The 20,910-nt window shown below is 37.2% G+C and overlaps 1 protein-coding gene across 1 annotated transcript; it reads left to right on the forward strand.

Moving 5' to 3' along the window:
- The first annotated feature begins 13,614 nt into the window (after window positions 1–13,614).
- On the forward strand, window positions 13,615–20,766 carry LOC140972515 (aminotransferase ALD1, chloroplastic-like). The gene is made up of 8 exons (XM_073434929.1): window positions 13,615–13,674; window positions 14,510–14,552; window positions 14,964–15,091; window positions 15,167–15,178; window positions 19,367–19,420; window positions 19,576–19,677; window positions 19,762–19,812; window positions 20,332–20,766. The coding sequence occupies exons 1-8, from the start codon at window positions 13,615–13,617 to the stop codon at window positions 20,611–20,613; spliced, it is 732 nt and encodes a 243-aa protein (XP_073291030.1). The 3' UTR covers window positions 20,614–20,766.
- Window positions 20,767–20,910: the final 144 nt, after the last annotated feature.

The following is a 20,910-nucleotide window of genomic DNA, read 5'->3' on the forward strand; positions in this document are numbered from 1 at the left end:
CATCATATGACTACTCATCTGCATGTTTGGACATCTCTACGTCCTTACCAAGAAACGCGGTACACAACATCACTGATTCTAGTCTCGAGCTCAAGCGACTTTTATAGTAACATACCGTCTTTTTGAACTATTTAAAATTTGCGGAAAAATAAAAATTTCTTAAATAAATAATAACCTTTCAAATAACGAAAAAATAAACTACTCGTCTAAAATATTTGGAATAAAAACAGTCACCACCAAAGTTAGCAAAAAAGGATATTCATTTAAACATCGTAAAATAAACTCATTAAAATCAGAGTATTTGAATCAACATGCATAAATTCTTAAAACATAGGCGGTCCTCGAGTTTAGCCTCCACGCAGTCCGAGCAAGCTCACTGGTCCCCACCTCTCATCTCCTCATACTCGTTCTCACTTGCATCGATCAAGTCTAGTGAGAATAAAGACTCAACATGTATAAACTGTGAATGACAAGTAATACATAATGAAACCACATCCATTTTAAAGTAGGACATATATACTAAAACTTGAACGTACTTACATAAACATAGACGTGCCATCATATCGTAAAATTTTTCACAAACATACTTGCAACATCCATACTTGAACATGCATAACATCATTTTGCGTAGAGATATGTTTCAAAACAAGTGACCCGTAACATAAATGCGCCTGATCAGACTAAACCACAGTACAGGGCTGGCAGAGATGTCCACTACCACATACATGAGATCTCCGGTCATGCTTTATCGGGTGGATTGGTCCCTAGTCATGCGTTATCGCTTTTCAATCTTGATCTAAACACGGTCATGCTTTACCGCTGTGGAGAGGTCCTTGGCCACGTTCACCGACTTTTAAACTCCTTCATATTTGGTCACAAGATATTTCGCATACCTCAAAAACATAAAACATTTTCTTTTTGCACGTCCAACATACTTAAAAGCGTCGAGGGCTTCGTTGGACATGCTGTCCTAAACAAAGCAGCAAAGATTCAGGAGATCCCAACGAAGCCTGCAACCAAAACTTGAGAAAACATGAAGAACACGCACAAATTTTTACATCTTGAGTGGGTTTACGATAAAAATCATATCTCTCTCATTTCTCATTAGAAAATTACGAATTTACTGTCAAATCGAATATAACACAGAGTGCTACAAATCATATGTTGAAAACATTTACATAAAACCAACCTATAAGTCAAAGAATTTAAAATAACAAAAGGTGATGGATTTTATGACACAGAAATTTCACAGCTTGTGCAGTCCCACAAAAATGATCATAACTCAATCGTTTCTTGTCCAAAAAATACAAATTTACTGTCAAATCGATGGTATCAAAAAGTCCTACGTTTTACAAGTTGAAATTTTTTCCAAAAAATCGATCCAAAATTCTCAGTATTCGAAAGTACAGCCGACTCAGTTTTTGAGATCCAAAATCTTTTCAAAAATTTTTGCTCAAACTTTTGCATAACATACACATGTTTTTCATACAATATACATCAAAATAATTATTATGACAAGATCGATGTAAAAACAAAATAATTTACATGCCTTTGATCATTAAAACTCACGATACAACCAATAACGAAGCGACGTGGTGCGGGAAGAGATCCGGGCAACTTGAGGCATGATTTTTCTACTAAAATCAACGTGTGGTTGCTGAAATTTGGAAAGAGAAAAGTGGATATGGGCGTGCTGAAGAAAGAGCCTAAGAACCCTCCAAATTCTCTCCAAAAAGAAATGAAAGTGTGCAAGAGATGTGTGTGTGAGCAAAGGCCAAGTGTGTGTGTATATATGTGTGTGTGTGTGTGATTGTAACGTGTGTGTGTTAATGGGGTGGTGGGTTAGTGGGGCATTAAGGATTTAATTGATAGTTAACTTGCTAATTAAGAATACTAACTCACTATTAACTTTACTAAAAATCCAATAATTTAGAATAAAATACTCAAGTGATAACTTTGAAACTTTAAAATCTTAAAAATCACCAAATAATTAAATTAGACTTTAAAATACTTAAAACATCATAAATCATTTAAAATACTAATTTTATTGACTTGGAATAAAATAACAAATTTTCGTAAATTGTCTAAATCGTCGCTAATCTCTTTTCCCGATCCCGCATCAAATATTCGCCTAAAATATGAACCTCAAGAAAATATTTTATCGTGCATCAATAAACATAAATAATTTAAAATAATGCAAATCGTAAGTCATGCACTATTAAAAATCATTTTAAACTTAAATAAATAATTTAACAATTTAAATAATTGTGTGGGTTTTACGTGTACTGATTTTGGGATCTGCAATTCCTCCCCCACTTAAATAAATTTCGTCCTCGAAATTAAACCTTACCAAACAACTCCGGGTAGCGGCTTCTCATGTCTGCTTCGGCCTCCCAAGTGGCCTCCTCCACTAATTGACTCAGCCACCGAACTTTGACCAACTTGGTCACCTTGTTCCGATGCCTCCGCTCTTGTCTGTCTAGAATTTGGACAGGTCTTTCCTCATACGACAGATCTGGAGCAAACTGCAACGGCTCAAAACTCAAGACATGCGAAGATTTGCTGTATACTTCCTTAGCATTAAGACATGGAATACTTTGTGTACTTCGGCAAGATTTGGAGGTAGGGCTACACGATAAGAAAGTGTCCCAACTCAGTCAAAATTTCAAATGGTCCAATAAATCTCGGACTCAGCTTGCCTCTCTTTCCAAACCTCATAACATCATTCATAGGAGCTATTCTCATGAATACGTGATCTCCTACGGCAAACTCAAGATCCCTTCTTCTCTTGTCAGCATAACCCTTTTGGCGACTCTGGTATTCTCTTGTATTTTAATTAAATATTTTAATTTTATTAATTAATTATGTTGTGCATATTTACATGTTTAAAATATAATTTTCTACATTATTGCATTAAAATGTATTTTTAAAAGGTAATTCGAGTTGCGATCGAAGAACGGAGATCGAGGGCTGAAAAATAGAAAATATTTTTATTAAATAATTGTTTTTAATTATTTAAATTAAGGGTGATGCTTTTTCACATTTTTGGAAAATAAGAGGTTTTTGAGGTGATTTTATACGTCGGGACGTAAATTTTATCGGTGTTGGTTTTTCAACAAAAATCCGAACTTTTTGGCAACCCGGCTAATAAATTCACAAACTTATTTTAACAAAACCATTTTAATATTTTAATTAAATCCTAATCTAGTACTAATGGGCCTAAATTGTTAGCTTAATAGGCCTAAGCCTTATTTAGGGAATTAATCAGTATTTAAATAAGTTAATCACCCCAAACCCTTCACACAATCATACACCAACTTTCTGAGTTTTTCTCTCCCAAATCACTCAAAGTACACAGCACACAACACACACAATAAATGGAAGAAAAATCGAGAAAAGCTCAAGGAAAAGTTCAAGCCAAGGTTCTTGCCCCGTTCTTCGCGATCATCAACGAGAATTCATGCGTTAAAAACGCAAAGGCACGCCTTAATCTCCTTTTTCTCATCTTTCACACCATATTATTGTTTGATACATGATTGCATGAAAAACAGGATGCAACTTTTATATTTTCGTTTTTATGGCTATACATGCACAAAACTAGTGTTTTCATCTTTTAAAACTCCTCATAATGATGCACGAAAGGGTTGTCATGGTAGGGGTACTTGAAGGGATGTTTTTCCACATGTTTAAGGGTCCCTAGGTGTATGTTTAAAGGCTAAAAAAAATAGAGAAGGAATAAAAACGAAAATAGACTCTTTAAGGGAAAGGACTCTTCGACTAGGAGTCTTTGAGGATCACGGCTGCTAGCTGCGGTTAGGGAGGGTCCACTAGACTTAAGTGGGCTGCATAGGAGGGATGGGTAGAGGCTGGACATGGTGGTTAAAGGCTGGACATGGTGGTTAAGGGCTGGAGACAAAGCTAGCCTAGGTTCGAATCATATTAAGACTAGGACTCTTGTGCAGAAAAATTCAGTAGCTTCCTAGGCATATTCAAGGGACTTAATGGGCTGGAATTTGGTTTTATATGGGTTAGTTATGTGTTATTAAGCTTCGGTCCAAGTTTGGTAAGTTTTGGTTAAGTTTCGAGTCCATACGACTCAAAACCAGGGTGTACGTCTAAGTTTAAAAACGAATCGATGAATTTAACGAAAAGCCTGGTTTTAAACTTTATAAAATTATGGAAAATTAGGTTTAAACTTAAATAATTATTAAAAGTCCAAGTTTTTAATTTTGGAATTTATATTAAGGTTTGGTTTAATTCGAGATTAAAACGCAGTAATACGTCTTATTTAAATATTAATTTAAAAGTCATCGATTTAGGACAAATAAAAATATGAAAAAATTCATGTAGGCTTAAATAATTATTTGGGACATGTTAGAGTCAATGGAATTAAGAAAAAGTCAAAAACATGAAATTTTACGTCTAGGGGTAAAACGGTCTTCTCACACCTAAAAATTAGTAAACGTCATGAAAGTGTCCTGAATGCAATTTTATATGCTAATATGATTATTTTAAATGTTTATGGATGTTTTCATGATTTAATATACCAAAACGTTTATTTTAAATGTGTATGATTTAAATGTTTATGATGTTAAAATGTTTATTTTCAAACGTTTATGGCTTGTCAAGGATTTTAATATGTTAAAATGTTTATTTTAAAATGTTTATGGATTTTGGGTATGTTAAAATGTTTATGGATTTTCATATGTAAAAATGTTGGTTTTAAATGTTTATGAATTTTTATATGTTAAATTATGATGTTTAAATGATTATGGATTTTTATGATTTAATATGGAAATTAAAAAACATGTTGCATGGTTGGTTTCGAAAAATCAAAATGATATCTAAATGCATGATTTTTATTAAGTGATGATAACATGTTGAAGGACGTGAAGAGATTGTGATTAATACGATGATATGTTGGAGATATCGTGAGGGTTATGGTCTCAGTTGGAGCCCGACGATCGTATTTCCTTGGATACGGATATGTATATGTATATGATGATATGCTTTGGGATAATGTGAGGGGAAAAGGCCACAGAGAGAGCCTATTTTCGGGAGAAGGCCCCAGAGGGAGCCCATGCGTGGGAAAAGACTTCAGAGGGAGCCCGTCTATGGGAGAAGGCCCTCGAGGGAGCTCTGACGATCGTATTTCCATATTATGAGGATAGACCAAGGCCTAGTTGATCGGTGAGAGTGTCGCTGGTGTCCCTGCCGCTCAGTACTATGGTTACATGTAGATGGATCCATCGATCTGAATTCAACAAAACACGTATATGAACATGAATATGAATATGTATATGTTGATGATGATATGGATATGTTTATGATAATATGAAAAGGTTTATGATTCTACATGTTTATGAAAATGTTTATGTTTAAAGTTTATGCATTATTATGAAAATATTTTTATTTAAAATTTATGCATCTTCCTGAAAAAGATATTTTAAGTATGAGTATTTTTCACTGTTTTATGTGATCTGTATACGCATTATGTTGTTATCAAGATTATGGTGTGTTGAGTCTTTAGACTCACTAGGTGTGATTGATGGAGGTAATTATTATAATATGTTAATGGAGGTCTTGATGGTTGAATTTGCTGGACTGAAAGAACACATAACCTAAGGACCGACGCTAGTTTTCCGCACTAGTTATGGATTTATAATTTTAAGTTATATTAAAGATATTTTTATGACTTTTTATTTATGTTTATGAGTGGTTTTTGAGATGTTATAGTATGGTCTATACTTTTCAAATAATATTTTTAGGTTGGTAAAACGTTTGACGATTTTATGCTTTAAAATATTTTCCTTTGGATTTTTAAATGTTAGTTGGATGTTTATTTTTAAAATGGTGACAAGATATTTTAAAGTATTTATATATATGTATATTTTGAATTATGGAGATTAAGGAGTAAAAAAAAATAATTCTAGCACATTTTAAGAAAACGAGTAGCAGACGTTTCACTGGACGGTCTTCATTCTGGCTCGGATCTTGACCACCACATCTGCGGTCTGCTGAACAATCTCTGGGCCAAGTTCTGATCTCTCACGGACTTCATCCCAATGAATCGGCGATCTGTACTTCTTTTCATACAATGCTTCGTAGGGAGCGATACCTATCGACGATTTGAAACTGTTGTTGTAGATAAATTCCACTAGAGGTAGCTTCAATTCCCAATTCCCATGAAAATCGATCACACAGGCTCGCAACAAATCTTCCAATATCTGAATCACATGCTCAGACTGGCCATCTGTCTGCGGGTGGAATGCTGTACTGAATAGCAACTTCGTTCCTATGGCTGCATGTAAGCTCTTCCAAACGGACGATGTGAACCTCGGGTCCCTGTCGAACACAATAGAAACTGGGATCCCGTGTAATTGGACTATCTCCCTAATATAGATCTCTGCATACTGTGTCATGGAGAAAGTCGTCTTTACTGGCAGGAAGTGTGCTGACTTAATAAGTCGATCCACTATAACTCAAATGGCATTGGATCCTCTAACTGACCTCGGCAAACCAACCACGAAATCCATGGGGATATTCTCCCATTTCCACTTGGGAATAGGAAGTGGCTTAAGCATACCTGTTGGTATCTGATGCTCTACTTTCACTTTCTGACAAGTGAGACATTCAGATACAAATCGGCGGATGTCTCGCTTCATACCTGGCCACCAATACAACATCTGCAAATCCTTATACATCTTGGTACCCTCTGGATGAACAGAATACGGAGATGCATGTGCTTCTATCAGAATATCCTCTCTGATCGAATCAACATTGGGCACCCACATCCTCCCTCTGTATTTCACAATACCATCAGATACTGTATAGAGTACACTGCCTTTGTCCTCATCCTTCAGTCTCCATTTATGTAACTGTTCATCTGAAGGTTGACCTCTCTGGATTCGGTCTATCAAAGAATACTGGACTGTCAGGTTAGACAACTTGGGTGCTCTGTCTTTTTCTACGCCAAACCTCTGAATCTCTGACTGAAGATATTTCTGCACTGACAACTGTGCTACGACTGCTACTTTCCTGCTCAATACATCTACCACAACATTAGCTTTCCCTGGATGGTAGCTAATTTCACAAGCGTAGTCTTTTACCAACTCCAACCACCGTCTTTGTCTCATGTTCAGCTCTTTCTGCGTGAAAAAATACTTGAGGCTCTTGTGATCCGTAAATATTTGTCGTTTCTCGCCGTACTAGTAATGTCTCAAAATCTTCAACGCAAAGACAACGACAGCTAACTCGAGATCGTGAGTCGGATAATTCTTCTCATGCACTTTCAACTGTATGGAGGCATAAGCTATGACCCGACCATGCTGCATCAACAATGCGCCTAAACCGAGCTTAGATGCATCGGTGTATAGCACAAAATTGCCTTGCCCTGATGGCATGGCTAAAACTGGCGCTGTGATAAGAGCTTGCTTCAAAGTATCGAAGCTCTTCTGACAATCATCACTCCATACAAATTTAGCATTTTTCTTAGTCAATGAAGTGAGTGACACTACAATCGAGGAAAATCCCTGAATAAATTTCCTGTAGTAGCCTGCCAAGCCTAGGAAACTGCGGATCTCTGATGCGTTCTTTGGCTCAACCTATTCCTTAACTGCTGCCACCTTAGCTGGATCCACCTCAATACCACTACTAGATATTATATAACCCAAAAATGCTACTTTCTCGAACAAGAATTCACAATTACTGAATTTTGCAAACAACTTGCGACTCGGCAAGACCTGCAAAACTGTTGTGGGGACCCGGGCTCTAATTCGATTATCTTTGGGATTAATTGGATCTTTGCTAGAAAATGTGTGTCAAAATTTTGCTTTTAACATACTACACATACATAAGCTTTATTGCATTTCATGAAAACAAATACATGTCTTGTTTCGTTCATACAATCAAACTAGTGTTTAAAAGTATTAATACATGTCTGATACAACAACTAGTTTCTTCTGCTACGCCCGTGATCACCACGCTATCACCTCTCAATCATCCTCGTCTCGACCCTGATCCTGCCCCACTTGTTGTTATGCACACATACAGACACAACAACAGCCGGATACTCCGGTGAGAACAAATCCCAGTATAAAACATGGTACACATGCATATACACAATATAAATCATGAAACATGCTATCATGAATAGAATCAATGGCATTAGGTTCCATAGTCTATGAAACCAAATCAATATCAGCATGCAAATGAAATCGAAATCATATCTTGACTCGACTCGACTCTAACTCTAGGGATCCCGGTGTGAATAAGATGTCACAGTCTGCCACCTACCCTCCCAATCGAGGTGACGGTACGTCTTATTCCTAGACTTCGGTCATGTCTGTATCGAATGTCTACAATCGGAGTCAATTCCGCTCCTATGCGTCGATATCACCGAACGTCTAGCTTGGCAAGTCTACCAATGTCTTTCCTATCTTAAATGCTTGAATACAAATCTATAAACAAAGCATCAGCATATAAAAAGATAACAATCTAGTATGTGATTCTGGGAAACTCAAATCAGATCTAATTCGAGTTATATCTCCCCGAATCAACATGAATTATACCTTTCGTTGCACAGTCTTTATCGTGATCGAAATCTTGAAGTCGAATCTTGTCAATATAAATCTGAAATGATACATTCAAGATGCATTCTATCAATCTCTAACTCAAATCAACACATGTACTTATCACTATTTCATTTTGGTACATTTCGACGGCATAACGGCATAGCTTCTCGATACCGACCAACTCACATATCAATACTCAATAACAATCAATCATAATCCTCAACAACATCAATCCACACGGCTCAAAATCTGTATATTTTCATACACATATAAACTGGAATTTCATAACCATCACATATCCTATCCGTTCTTCTATCCGATTGCAAATAAACGTTGCTTGTAATCATAAGAACATATAATCTCAATCATACCCAAATTTCCCCAACATCTAAACTTCAAACTATCTAGGAAATGAATAAAACTTGCATCCTCTTGAAGTGCTTGATGAGAGCAACACAAATCTGAACTCGGATTGAAAATCGGATGAATATATCTTGCACAAGTTAAGTTCCAAGCTAGGATGCACTTGTAGGAATTTCCAGATCTTCTCTCGGTCCTTGCTGCTGAGATGGTGAGGGAATGAAACTAAGTACACATTATATATGCATGGCTAGGACAAGTGGCTTCATTTTTGGTCTGCACGTCTCGCGCATATGCGCGACCTCAATCGGCGCATATGCGCGAGACCTACTGTCTCGGCATATAACCATTTAATCTGCCGGCGCATATGCGCGCCCCTTCTCGGCGCATATGCGCCCACTACTCTGGACAACTCGTGCATATGCGCGCCTCTTGTCGCGCATATGCGCGAGACCTTCGTCTCGGCACATTTTGGAATCACACAGCTCACGCATATGCGCGCCCACCAGCCGCGCATATGCGCGAGACCTTCTGTCCTCGCACATAATTACAACTCAATAACTCCAATCCAAGTTCAACGTGCTCTATCTATAATCATATCAATGAATCAAATATTCATTTCAAATTAACGAAATAAAAGCTCGGGCATTACAACTATACCCAAATACTGACTGTGCTCCTCATGGCTTTTCGAGCAAATAACAATCTCGTCAATAAATACTATGAAGAATTGATCTAGGTAGGGCTGAAATACTCGATTCATGAGGTGCATAAAAATTTCTGGAGCATTCATCAGTCCAAACGGCATCACCAAGAACTCGTAGTGCTCATATCTGGTTCTGAAGGCTGTCTTATGAACATCTGCATCCTTTACCTTTAGTTGATGATACTCAGATTGTAGATCTATCTTAGAGAACACTCTAGCTCCCTGCAACTGATCGAATAGGTCCTCGATCCTTGGTTATGGGTATTTGTTCTTGATCATTACCTTGTTCAGTTCTCGGTAATCGATACACAACCTCATGCTCCCATTCTTCTTCTTTACAAAGAGCACTGGTGCGCCCCATAGTGAGAAACTAGGGCGGATGAGTTCTTTGTCATAGAGCTCCTGAATTTGCTGCTTTAGCTCTAACATCTCAGCTGGAGCTAAACGGTACGGTGCCTTAGGGATTGGCACAGTGCCTGGCACAAGGTCAATGGTAAACTCCACCTCTCTCTCTGGTGGAAGACCTGTGACATCATCAGGAAAAACGTCCGGAAAATCTCTGGCTACTGGTACATCAGATATTGATGGAGTGGGTACGCCAAGAGCGGAAATAATGCTGGCCAAGAAAGCCTGACACCCCTTGTGAATAAGTCTCCGTGCCTGCATGCAAGAGATCATGCGAGGGAAATTTCTCCATCTGTTCGGCTCAAAGAAAAATTGCTCCATGCCCAATGGTCTTATCAACACTGATCTTTTTTGAAAATAATTAAGAACTCTGTTCTTCGTTAGCCAGTCCATTCACAAGATAATGTCAAACTCTGGCATCGGCAACACAATCAGATCGGCATACACTAGGTGACCTTGCAGCTCAAGATCGATGTCTCTGACCACGCTAGTAGCTGATAACTCTTCCCCTGATGAGACTGTCACTGAATAGTTCACGTCGAGTTCAATGGACTTGACGTCCAAATGATTAGCGAACGTCTCCAAGATAAAAGAGTGAGTGGCCTCGGAATCTATCAAGGCCTTTGTGGCTACTCTCTTTATGAAAATATTTCCTGAGAGACGTTAGCACAACACACCAAACTTATATCCCAAAATACTAATCTTACTCTCGAGCATAATAGAAAATCTCTACACAAGTAACCAAAAATACTAACTAGCACACAAATAATCACAACTCAAATTCAAAATATGCATAGCAAAAATAGTACGTTGCTGACTTATATAGGTTACCCGTCAGAAGAGTCGTATCTGGGTTCGCCTCCTCAGCCTGCATGGCGAACACTCTCCCCTGGGTAGGCTGCCTCCAATGCAGGCAGTCATTCAACATATGATCACTGGCTCTGAACTTAAAGCATTTGCCCAAACCCCATAAACACTGGCCCATGTGTTGACGGTTGCACTTCGGACACACTGGGTACTCCTGCCTCTGAGGAGCCTTCTGTTGTGGAATAGGACTCTTACCTCTCTGGGGTCCCTGAAATGGCCTCTTCCCTTGCTGTCCCTGGAAAGACCTCTTAAATTGATGCTGCTCCTGCTGCAGAGGTGCTTGATAGAGCCTCTTGCTCTGCTTGTCATTTTCAATGTTCCTCTGGTCCTGCTCCGCCGTCAGAGCTCTCGACACGGCAATGGCATAGGTGGTAGGACCAGCAACTTTCACATCACGGAGCAAGATCGACCGTAACCCATCAATGAAGTGCCTCAACTTCTCCCGGGCGTTATTAGCAATTAGGTGCACAAAGTGACATCCCCTCTCAAACTTCCTGACAAACTCTGCGACGCTGCTGTCCCCCTGTCGCAAAGTCATACACTCCCTAGTCAGACGGGAGCGTACTTTTTCAGTGAAGTAATTGGAGTAGAAGACCTCCTTGAAACCATCCCAAGTCAGTGATTGCAAATTCATCGACACAGATGCGCTCTCCCACCACAGTCTGGCGCCTCTTGTCAGCAAGAAAGTGGCACATCTAACTCTGTCTGCATCCTGCAGCTCCATGAAAGCAAAAATCACCTCAATGGACTTAATCCATCCCTCAACTACCATCGGTTCAGTAGTCCCCGAGAACTCTTTTGAGTCCATCCTTCTGAACCGCTCATAAACAGCCTCTGGTTTGGGCCTCGCACCTGTATCTACGGCAGCGTTGTTTCCCACAAACTATGCGAAGAATTGAGTCATCCCTGCAAACATCTGAGCTGCATATCTGGCGGTGAACGAGGAGTAGTGGCCCTCTCCTCGTCCTGATCCTCTCTGTTCTCTTCACCTACTCCATGTGCAATCATACGTCTAAGGGGCATATTGTCCTAAAATTTACCCAACACATAAACCAACATGCATTAACATAATATCTATATCATAAGATGCACACAATTTGAACTTAAACATGCACATGCTGAAATCATGACTTGATGCTTACTACTAGAAAGAATTTCAAACTTTAAAACTTACGGGCTTGAGGTGTGACTTCGTGAGCTTCTCGCAACTGGCAATAGGCATAACCCTTTACAAGAACACCACTCTGATACCAACTGTAACGTACCGTATTTTTGAACTACTTAAAATTTGCGGAAAAATAAAAATTTCTTAAATAAATAATAACTTTAAAAGAACGATAAAATAAACTACTCGTCTAAAATATTTGGAATAAAAACAGTTACCACCAATGTTTGCAAAAAAGGTTATTCATTTAAACATCGGAAAATAAACTCATTAAAATCAGAGTATTTGAATCAACATACATAAATTCTTAAAACATAGGCGGTCCTTGGGTTTAGCCTCTGCGGAGTCCGAACCAGCTCACTGGTCCCCACCTCTCGTCTCCTCATACTCGTCCTCACCTGCATCGATCAAGTCTAGTGAGTCTAAAGACTCAACATGTATAAACTGTGAATAACAAGTAGTACATAATAAAACCACATTTATTTTAAAATAGGACATACATACTGAAACTTGAACATACTTACATAAACATAGACGTGCCATCATATGGTAAAACTTTTCACAAACATACTTGCATTATACGTATTTGAACATGCATAACATCATTTTGCGTAGAGAAATATTTCAAAGCAAGTGACTCGTAACATAAATGCGCCTGATCAGACTAAACCACAGTACTGAGCTGGCAGGGATGTCCACTACCACATACATGAAATCTCCGATCATGCTTTACCGAGTGGATTGGTCCTTGGTCATGCTTTACCACTTTCCAATCCTGATCTAAACTCGATCATGCTTTACCGGGGTGGAGAGGTCCTCGGCCACATTCACCGACTTCCAAACCCGTTCATATTTGGTCACGAGACATTTCGCATACCTCAAAAACATAAAACATTTTCTTTTTGCACGTCGAACATACTTAAAAATCATATCTATCTCATTTCTTATCAGACAATTACAAATTTACTGTCAAATCAAAGATAACACAGAGTACTACAAATCATATGTTGAAAAATTTCCAGAAAACCAACCTATAAGTCGCAGAATTTAAAATAACAGAAGGTGACGGATTTTATGACACAGAAATTTCACAGCTTGTGCAGTCCCACAAAAATGATCATAACTCACTCGTTTCTCATCCAAAAATTATGAATTTACTGTCAAATCAAAGGAATCAAAAATTCCTATGTTTTACATGTTGAAAGTTTTCCAGAAAATTGACCCAAACTTCGCCGTGTTCAAAAATAAAGCAGACTCAGTTTTTGAGATCCAAAATTTTGATCCAAAATCGTTTCAAACATTTTTGCCCAAACTTTTGCATAGCATACACATGTTTTTCATACAAAATACATCAAAATAATTATTATGACAAGATCGATGCGAAAATGAAAGAATATACATGCCTTTGATCATTAAAACTCATGATACGATGAATAACAAAGCAACGCGGTGCGGGAAGCGATCCGGGCGACTTGAGGCACGATTTTTCTACTAAAATCAACGTGTGGTTGCTGAAATTTTGAAGGAGAAAGGTGGAGATGGGGCTGCTGAAGAAAGAGCCTAAGAACCCTCCAAATTCTCTCCAAAAAGAAATGAAAGTGTGCAAGAGATGTGTGTGTAAGCAAAGGCCAAGTGTGTGTGTATATATGTGCATGTGTGTGTTAATGAGGTGGTGGATTAGTAGGTTAGTGGGGTATTAAAGGTTTAATTGATAATTAACTTGTTAATTAACAATACTAACCCACTATTAACTTTACTAAAAATCCCATAATTTATAATAAAATACTCAAGTGATAACTTTGAAACTTTAAAATCTTAAAAATCACCTAATAATTAAATTAGGTTTTAAAATACTTAAAACATCATAAATCATTTAAAATACTAATTTATTGACTTGAAATAAAATACCATATTTTTCATAAATTGTCTAAATCGTCGCTAGTCTCTTTTCCCGGTCCCGTATCGAATATTCGCTTGAAACATGAAACTCAAGAAAACATTATAACGTGCATCAATAAACATAAGTAATTTAAAATAATGCAAATCGTAAGTCATAAACCGTTAAAAATCATTTTAAACTTAAATAAACAATTTAACAATTTAAATAATTACATGGGTTTTATGTGTACTGATTTTGGGCTCTACATTTATCCATGTTTTAGGCGGCTGAATCGACTAAGAACGAATTTAGATAATACAGTGTTTTCAAATGAGTTTCAACATTGAATTACGATTCATTTGTATTAAAGTATAATCAAAGACTTTATCTATGGTGATTGCATGGGTATTACGATAAAGTAAAATGAAACCATGAAAAGTTAAATTATATTAAAATAAAGATTGTTTATTACACTTATTCAATAAATTCTCTGGCCAACCGTTGGCTTGCAAGGTATCTACTCTAACTTTTGATGCATGGTCACAAAAGTTTAGAGTAATCCAAATTTGGAGAGGCTGCAAAATAACCACTTGTTCGGTTGGTAGTGTTCTATTCCTTGTCCATGCAATTTTTGTTGGAATCTGTTTTTGCTTGCTACTTCGGATTATTAAAGGGCAAAGTAACTGCGAGATCTTCTCTTGTAGTAGAGTTTGAAATTAATTTTCCAAATATAAACACATATGTGTTCCCCACTTAGTGAGATAAAGTCTTGTGTGTTGTTTTGGTTGCATCCTAAAAATTCTTCTTATGGCAACAGAGCTTGAAATTCATTTTCCAAACATAATCGAGATTGATCGGCCCAATTATCTGGTGAATTTCTTGTGTTATTGCCTTACAATCACCCTTTATCTTACAGGTATTTCATGGATTGCAATTAAACCAGCCATCAAATCAATAAAAGATCACCAGAAAATATTCAATTACTGATTATTTATCATGAATCTAAAGTCTTATTACTTACACAGATTTCTGCACGTGATCTTCAACACATCAAAAAGCATCCTGATGCAAAAGTCATAAGCCTCGGCATTGGTGACACCAAACAGCCATTGCCCAATGTCACAGCTTCGAGCATGGCTAATATAATTGATATCTCCATGAGACCCCGGGTCATAGATGACCCGAGATACTAAATGTATAGTCCAAATTAGAGTCAGTATGCTGTATGCAGAGTACTTTCCTCAGCAATCGGGCATGGAGATGCCAGGGATGTTATCTCCCCGGGCAACCAGGAGCCCGGGCACTCATTCAAGTTCACGGGAACTCTCTACCCGGGTTACCTCGAGAAACGCACCACACTCGAGTGTATCTGTATGGGCAATCTTATCTGTCAGAGCGACATTGGTTTGACGTGTTAAAGAAGTCATCAGAAGTAGGGTATGAGCAGCAACCTTACCATACTTAACAGGTGGGCACTGAAAACAAGGAAATGATGTGATTTTCTCCTATAAATAGCAAGCATACTTCTCATTTACAGATTCTGAAAATTCTGAATTCTCGAACACTCACGTATATTCTCAAATATACAAGCTATTTTACCTTTCTTCTCCACCTGCTGACTTAAGCATCGGAGTGAATACACCGGTCACTCCTCCAGCGCCCATTCACGAGTTCCTCTGCTTGATTACAGGTTACAGTGGAAGCCATTATCCTTACTCAAATTTCATAAACACAAAATTATCCTCATCATCCGGTGGATTGTCCACTTATCTTATATCCAATTCACCCGGATATTATCAATAATGTAAGTTTATTTGCAATCCTTTTCGTTAAAGGAACTCTTTATGGTATGCACTTCATTCATTAATCAGCAATATATTAATACAATCTTCATGATTTGAGATGGAGTAGTTTCAAAGTGGACTGCACTCAGTAGTTTCTAGTGCATTTATATTTATTTTCAATAGAATTTAATGAAGGTTGGCTATAGTTCTTTGCACCTTAATCATTCCTGCTCTCATATTTGAAATTGGCAGTCAATCATGCACCAATCTATATCATCCAAGTTAACAGTTCATAATGGAATAATTCAATTTCTGGAGTTTCTATGCATAATTTTCCGGCTAACTTGTATATTCTTCAATTAAATTAATTAAAGTTGATTCATAAATAGTCTAAAATAGCCATCTAAATCATATCCGTCAAATACAACTCATATGTCGCTTACATCTAGTTTCTGTTGGGACATCGTTTTCTCGCACCAAAGACACAGCGGAAGTTTAAAAAATTTTGTTTCTTGGGCGTCGTGTGTTTAAAAACATCCATAAGGTGTTTAGAATTATACATTTGCGTTTTTAACGCTAGACTCCAAACTATTCCGGTGTTTAGGCGGATATAGTCCTTTTTATAATTTCCTACGAACGACTCTTCTCCTTTGATCGCCTAATTAAGTCCACGATCGAAAGCTATATTCCTCGCTTGGATTGCACTAGAAATCACAAAAGATTTATGCGTTGAGACTATAGCATCCGAATTTCCAAAATCCGGAGACGAAGCGGTGTAGCGGTGGAAGAAAATCATATGGCCGAAATTTTTCCAAATCTTTTGAAAGTATGGCCGAGAGCTCCATGAATCAAAATCATGGTTTTTATGTTAATTAATTCTTAAGGAATCATTAACAAATATTATAGATTCTTAATCCATAATTAAGCAAATCTAATTTGCTTTTGGCCAAAAATTTTCTTCCAAATTTCAAGATGGTGGCCGAGACATGTGTATGCAATTGGGGAAGGAATTTTGTGGATTTTATGGAATAAAATCTCTATTGAATTATGCCTTCTTATAGTGTATTTATAGAGTGAGACTCCTAATCTAATTAGGAGTTCTCTCCCACAAGGACTCTATTAATTTCATTATATTTAAACTCCCATATAAATAATATATAATGTATTTATTAACATTTAATAATACATGACATAATAATATCATATACACATATTTTATATCACCATATAAAATATATACATGTATATGTATATGAAATTAAATAACAATTATTTAATTTATAAACTTACTCTTTGGTTAATTTAATTCTAGACTCCTCTAGAATATTTATGAGAATTTGTGAATGTTAGTAGTCACCACTACTAGCACAATCATTTAATTAGTAAATTCAAAATTCACCAAAAAAAAATGATTCCGAACTCATTAGAACCCCGATCGACGATCCGAGAGCGCCGATGTACCAAGGATACAAGTATTGTTCATATAATGAAAATCGAAAATTTCGAATATCAAAATTTTCACTTACCATATTGGGCAGCTGCCAGTTTTAGTGAACTCCTTCACAAAACAGGCAGTTCCACTCTCCTTTCTTATTTAGCAATCATGCTAACTTCCATTTCTTCCATCTTATGGAACCAGCTTATAAACTCCTTTATAAGCTTCCTGTTTGATCTCCATCAAACTATAGTCGCCAAATTCCAACTCCTTGAAATTTGACTATCTCAACGGGAATACAGAATCCGATACTTGTGGGATCCTCAATGGTTCAGGGATACAGCTAGCCGTGGGTTCACATCTCCATGTAATTCAGAATAACATTTATTCTTATTCGGGCTTACCTTAGTTAGCCCCATTCTTTTCATCAACACCTTGATCAAAAATGTCAGAACTCATTTCTGATTGGACCCATCGGATCATGGTAAAAGCGTCTAGTAGCATCGCCCCATGATCCCTAGGTATCACTGATAGTGCCTGCAAGAACCTTTAGTTATGGTTAGCGTACAGTACGGTCCCTTCAACACATATATCCCGATCGAATTTGCAACCATTGGTATATCGAGAGTTGCATTTGAATTCGATAACGATGCAATTTATCTTTGAGTACTAATAGTGGCATGATATGTGCAACTAGGAAAACACCTTTTCCTAAAGCACATTTTTGCTCTGTCCAAAGACTCTTTGCACTATCAACTCATCAGATCACATATGACATCTTCACCCGTAGGAAAACGGTGAATCACCGACTACAATGCATTTGGTCCTACGTATTTCGAAACTACACCCAACCTCGCCACCTGATGACCCTCGATAGAGTCGGTAAACGGATCAAAGTGCATGATAGTACGTATAGCCCCTACATTGTCCTGGGTCAAAGGACTAATTGTGTACAACCATAACTGTGGACTATTCCGATCGATAAGTGAGAACCACTTGGACAGTCCGAGGGAGGGTTGTTCAGTGCATCATCATATGATCACACATCTATGTGAATGGACATCTCCATGCCTTTACCAATGAAACATGACTTTTACACCACATATGCTAGTCTCAAGCTCGAGCGACCTTTATCCTTGTTTTAGGCGGCTGAATCGACTAGGAACCTGTTTAGAATATACAGTACACTTCCTAATGAGTTTCATGATTTTACGTTGAGTCGCAGACCTCATCGTACCTATTGTATATTCAAGGACTTTATCTATGCAGCTTGCATGGGTATACATATAAAGTATAATGCCATAATCGAATGAAATCGTAAAATATTATTAAAATAAATATTGTTTTACATTACAGTCAATAAAAGCCCTAGCCACATGTTGGCTTGCCGGACACCTACTCTAACACCTTCTTGTTTCGAAATCATGCATTTTTTTTATGCAAGGACTGAAATACTTGCTCTGTAATTGGTTTACCAATTTGGTCTCAAAGTGGGAAGGTCATAACAACTCATTAATGAAAAGTGAGGAGATGATCCGCTTCCTTCAATATGCTAAATATAGGAGATTTTCAGTAACAAAAGTATCTTAGTAATTCACCTCTGCATCTAACTTGAGAGTAAGCTTAAATTTTCCTCCCATGTATATCCTTAAAAAGAAGAACTTTCAAGTCTATACTTAATCTTTCTAAAGGCTTTTTATTAACCTTCATAATAATTTCCCATTTAAAAGGTTGCAGCTTCATTAATGTCTCAGATTTAATCTCGAATGATAATAGTTGAGTTTTCTGAAGATTTCTAATCTTCCTCTTTTAGAGATGGTTCGCGCTGCTACGGAAGCAGCATAGGGATCCATAATTGTTTTTGTCCTGCAGTTTAGCAGAAATTTGCTTGATAGTATCACCGTCCATATCAGCAATAGAAAACAAACTATTTCCATTTTGTGCTCTTATGTTGGAGTGTTGATTTGTTGGATTTTCTCATCTTGATGATCCATTGGAATTATTGAAAATTATGATTGCTCTCTCATATGCATACATAAAAATGGAGATTTGGTGATAAAGTACGAAATAAACGCGCAAAATCTCTTTTTTTTTTTTTAGCTTTCCATTATGTTGAGACAACTATGTTGTCATTAATTTCATTGAACCGGTTTAAACAATTTACTTTTGACACTCTATATTGCAGTATGCAGTGGGCCTTTCTGACACCTACAGGTTATAGAGGCTATGGAGCTGAACAAGGATGCAAGGTAAAAAGAACTCACTGACATATGTTTTGCTAGTTAAAAGTAGTGACATTTAGTTGAATTTCTTATTTTTATCATATCGGTCAACAATGAAAGCTAAATTCTCGAAATCCTTTTATGTTTGTTTAGTCGTGTAAATTTTGTTTTTAATGTTGCAAGAACTAAGAAAGGCTATTACATTCAATAGACAAATGGGTATAAATGACATGGAAGTATTTGTATCGGATGGTGCTCAATGTGATCTCTCTCGCCTTCAGGTATGTATTGGATATAACTAGGAGTTGAAGGTGCATGGTTTTCTCTGTTGGTTGATGTTAATTCGTGTTTTTATTTTCTTGCAGCTGCAATTTGGGTCGAATATGTCAGTAGCCGCCCAAGATCCTACTTTTCCGGTAATCGTCGAGCTTTATTTAGATATGTTATTCTCCTTGAGAAGGAAAATTGCTCCTTGTGTAATATGGTTGTTGCATGAGTTTATCAGACCATCTCTTAGAAAATGGGTTAAACATATCTGCATAATAAGGATGTACACAAAGTAACTAGAGGAGTCCATTGTATCGAATCTCGCAAGACCTTGTATTATACGTCTTTCAGCCTTGTATGGTTTCTAATTAGGCATTGTCGAAGAGTGAAAGAGAGGTTGATTGCCACCCGTCGAGTGGATTTTCATTTCAAATTTAATTTTCTTTTTCTAAAGATACAAGTTTTGTCCTCCAAAATTCCATTCAATAGCTCTATCTTGCCCTCCTCGTCCCCCGTTTCCCGAATATTTAGATCTGTTATCGCCACTCTATCTTTATACAAGAAGCGGTACTTGTTCTCTACTCCTAAATATTATCTTTATAAAATATTATGTTTTTTTTCCAAATCATACAAGTTTTGTCCTAGAATTCATTAAGTTACTCCATCAGATATTTGAGCCCGCCCCCTATCGGCCTATCGGACCAGTTCATAAAAGTCGATGTTTGCGGAGTGTACTCTCCCTTGTTGATTACTATAAGGAGAATGCAAAGATACTATTGCAGACTTATAAATCATTGGGATTCAAGGCATATGGAGGTGAAAATGCGCCTTATCTTTGGGTTCATTTTCCGGGTTCATTTTCTGCGGATGTGTTTAATGAAATACTTGAGAAAGCACGCATAAAAACAGTCCAGGGGTTGGATTTGGACCAGCAGGAAAAGAGTTTATAAGGGTTACTGCATTTCGTCACATAGAAAACATCATTGAAGCTTCAATGAGGCTGAGAAGTCTTATTTCATAGACAAATGGAAAGAGTCGACAGAAGAAGATTATATATGCTTGTTATGAATTAGACATGGCTGTCATTTCACTGAATGCTTGGTGACCATTTTATGTCATAGATGTAAATATTCATCTTTGCAATAGTATCTTTGCATATATCAATGTGCATATATCGACTGAATATCTTTAGAATAAACTCTTTGAATGCATCTCTCTATACAATTTCTCTCAGAATGTCATTCAAA

The sequence above is a fragment of the Primulina huaijiensis genome, chromosome 3, assembly GCF_012295235.1.
Source record: "Primulina huaijiensis isolate GDHJ02 chromosome 3, ASM1229523v2, whole genome shotgun sequence".
NCBI classification, from domain to species: Eukaryota; Viridiplantae; Streptophyta; class Magnoliopsida; order Lamiales; family Gesneriaceae; genus Primulina; species Primulina huaijiensis.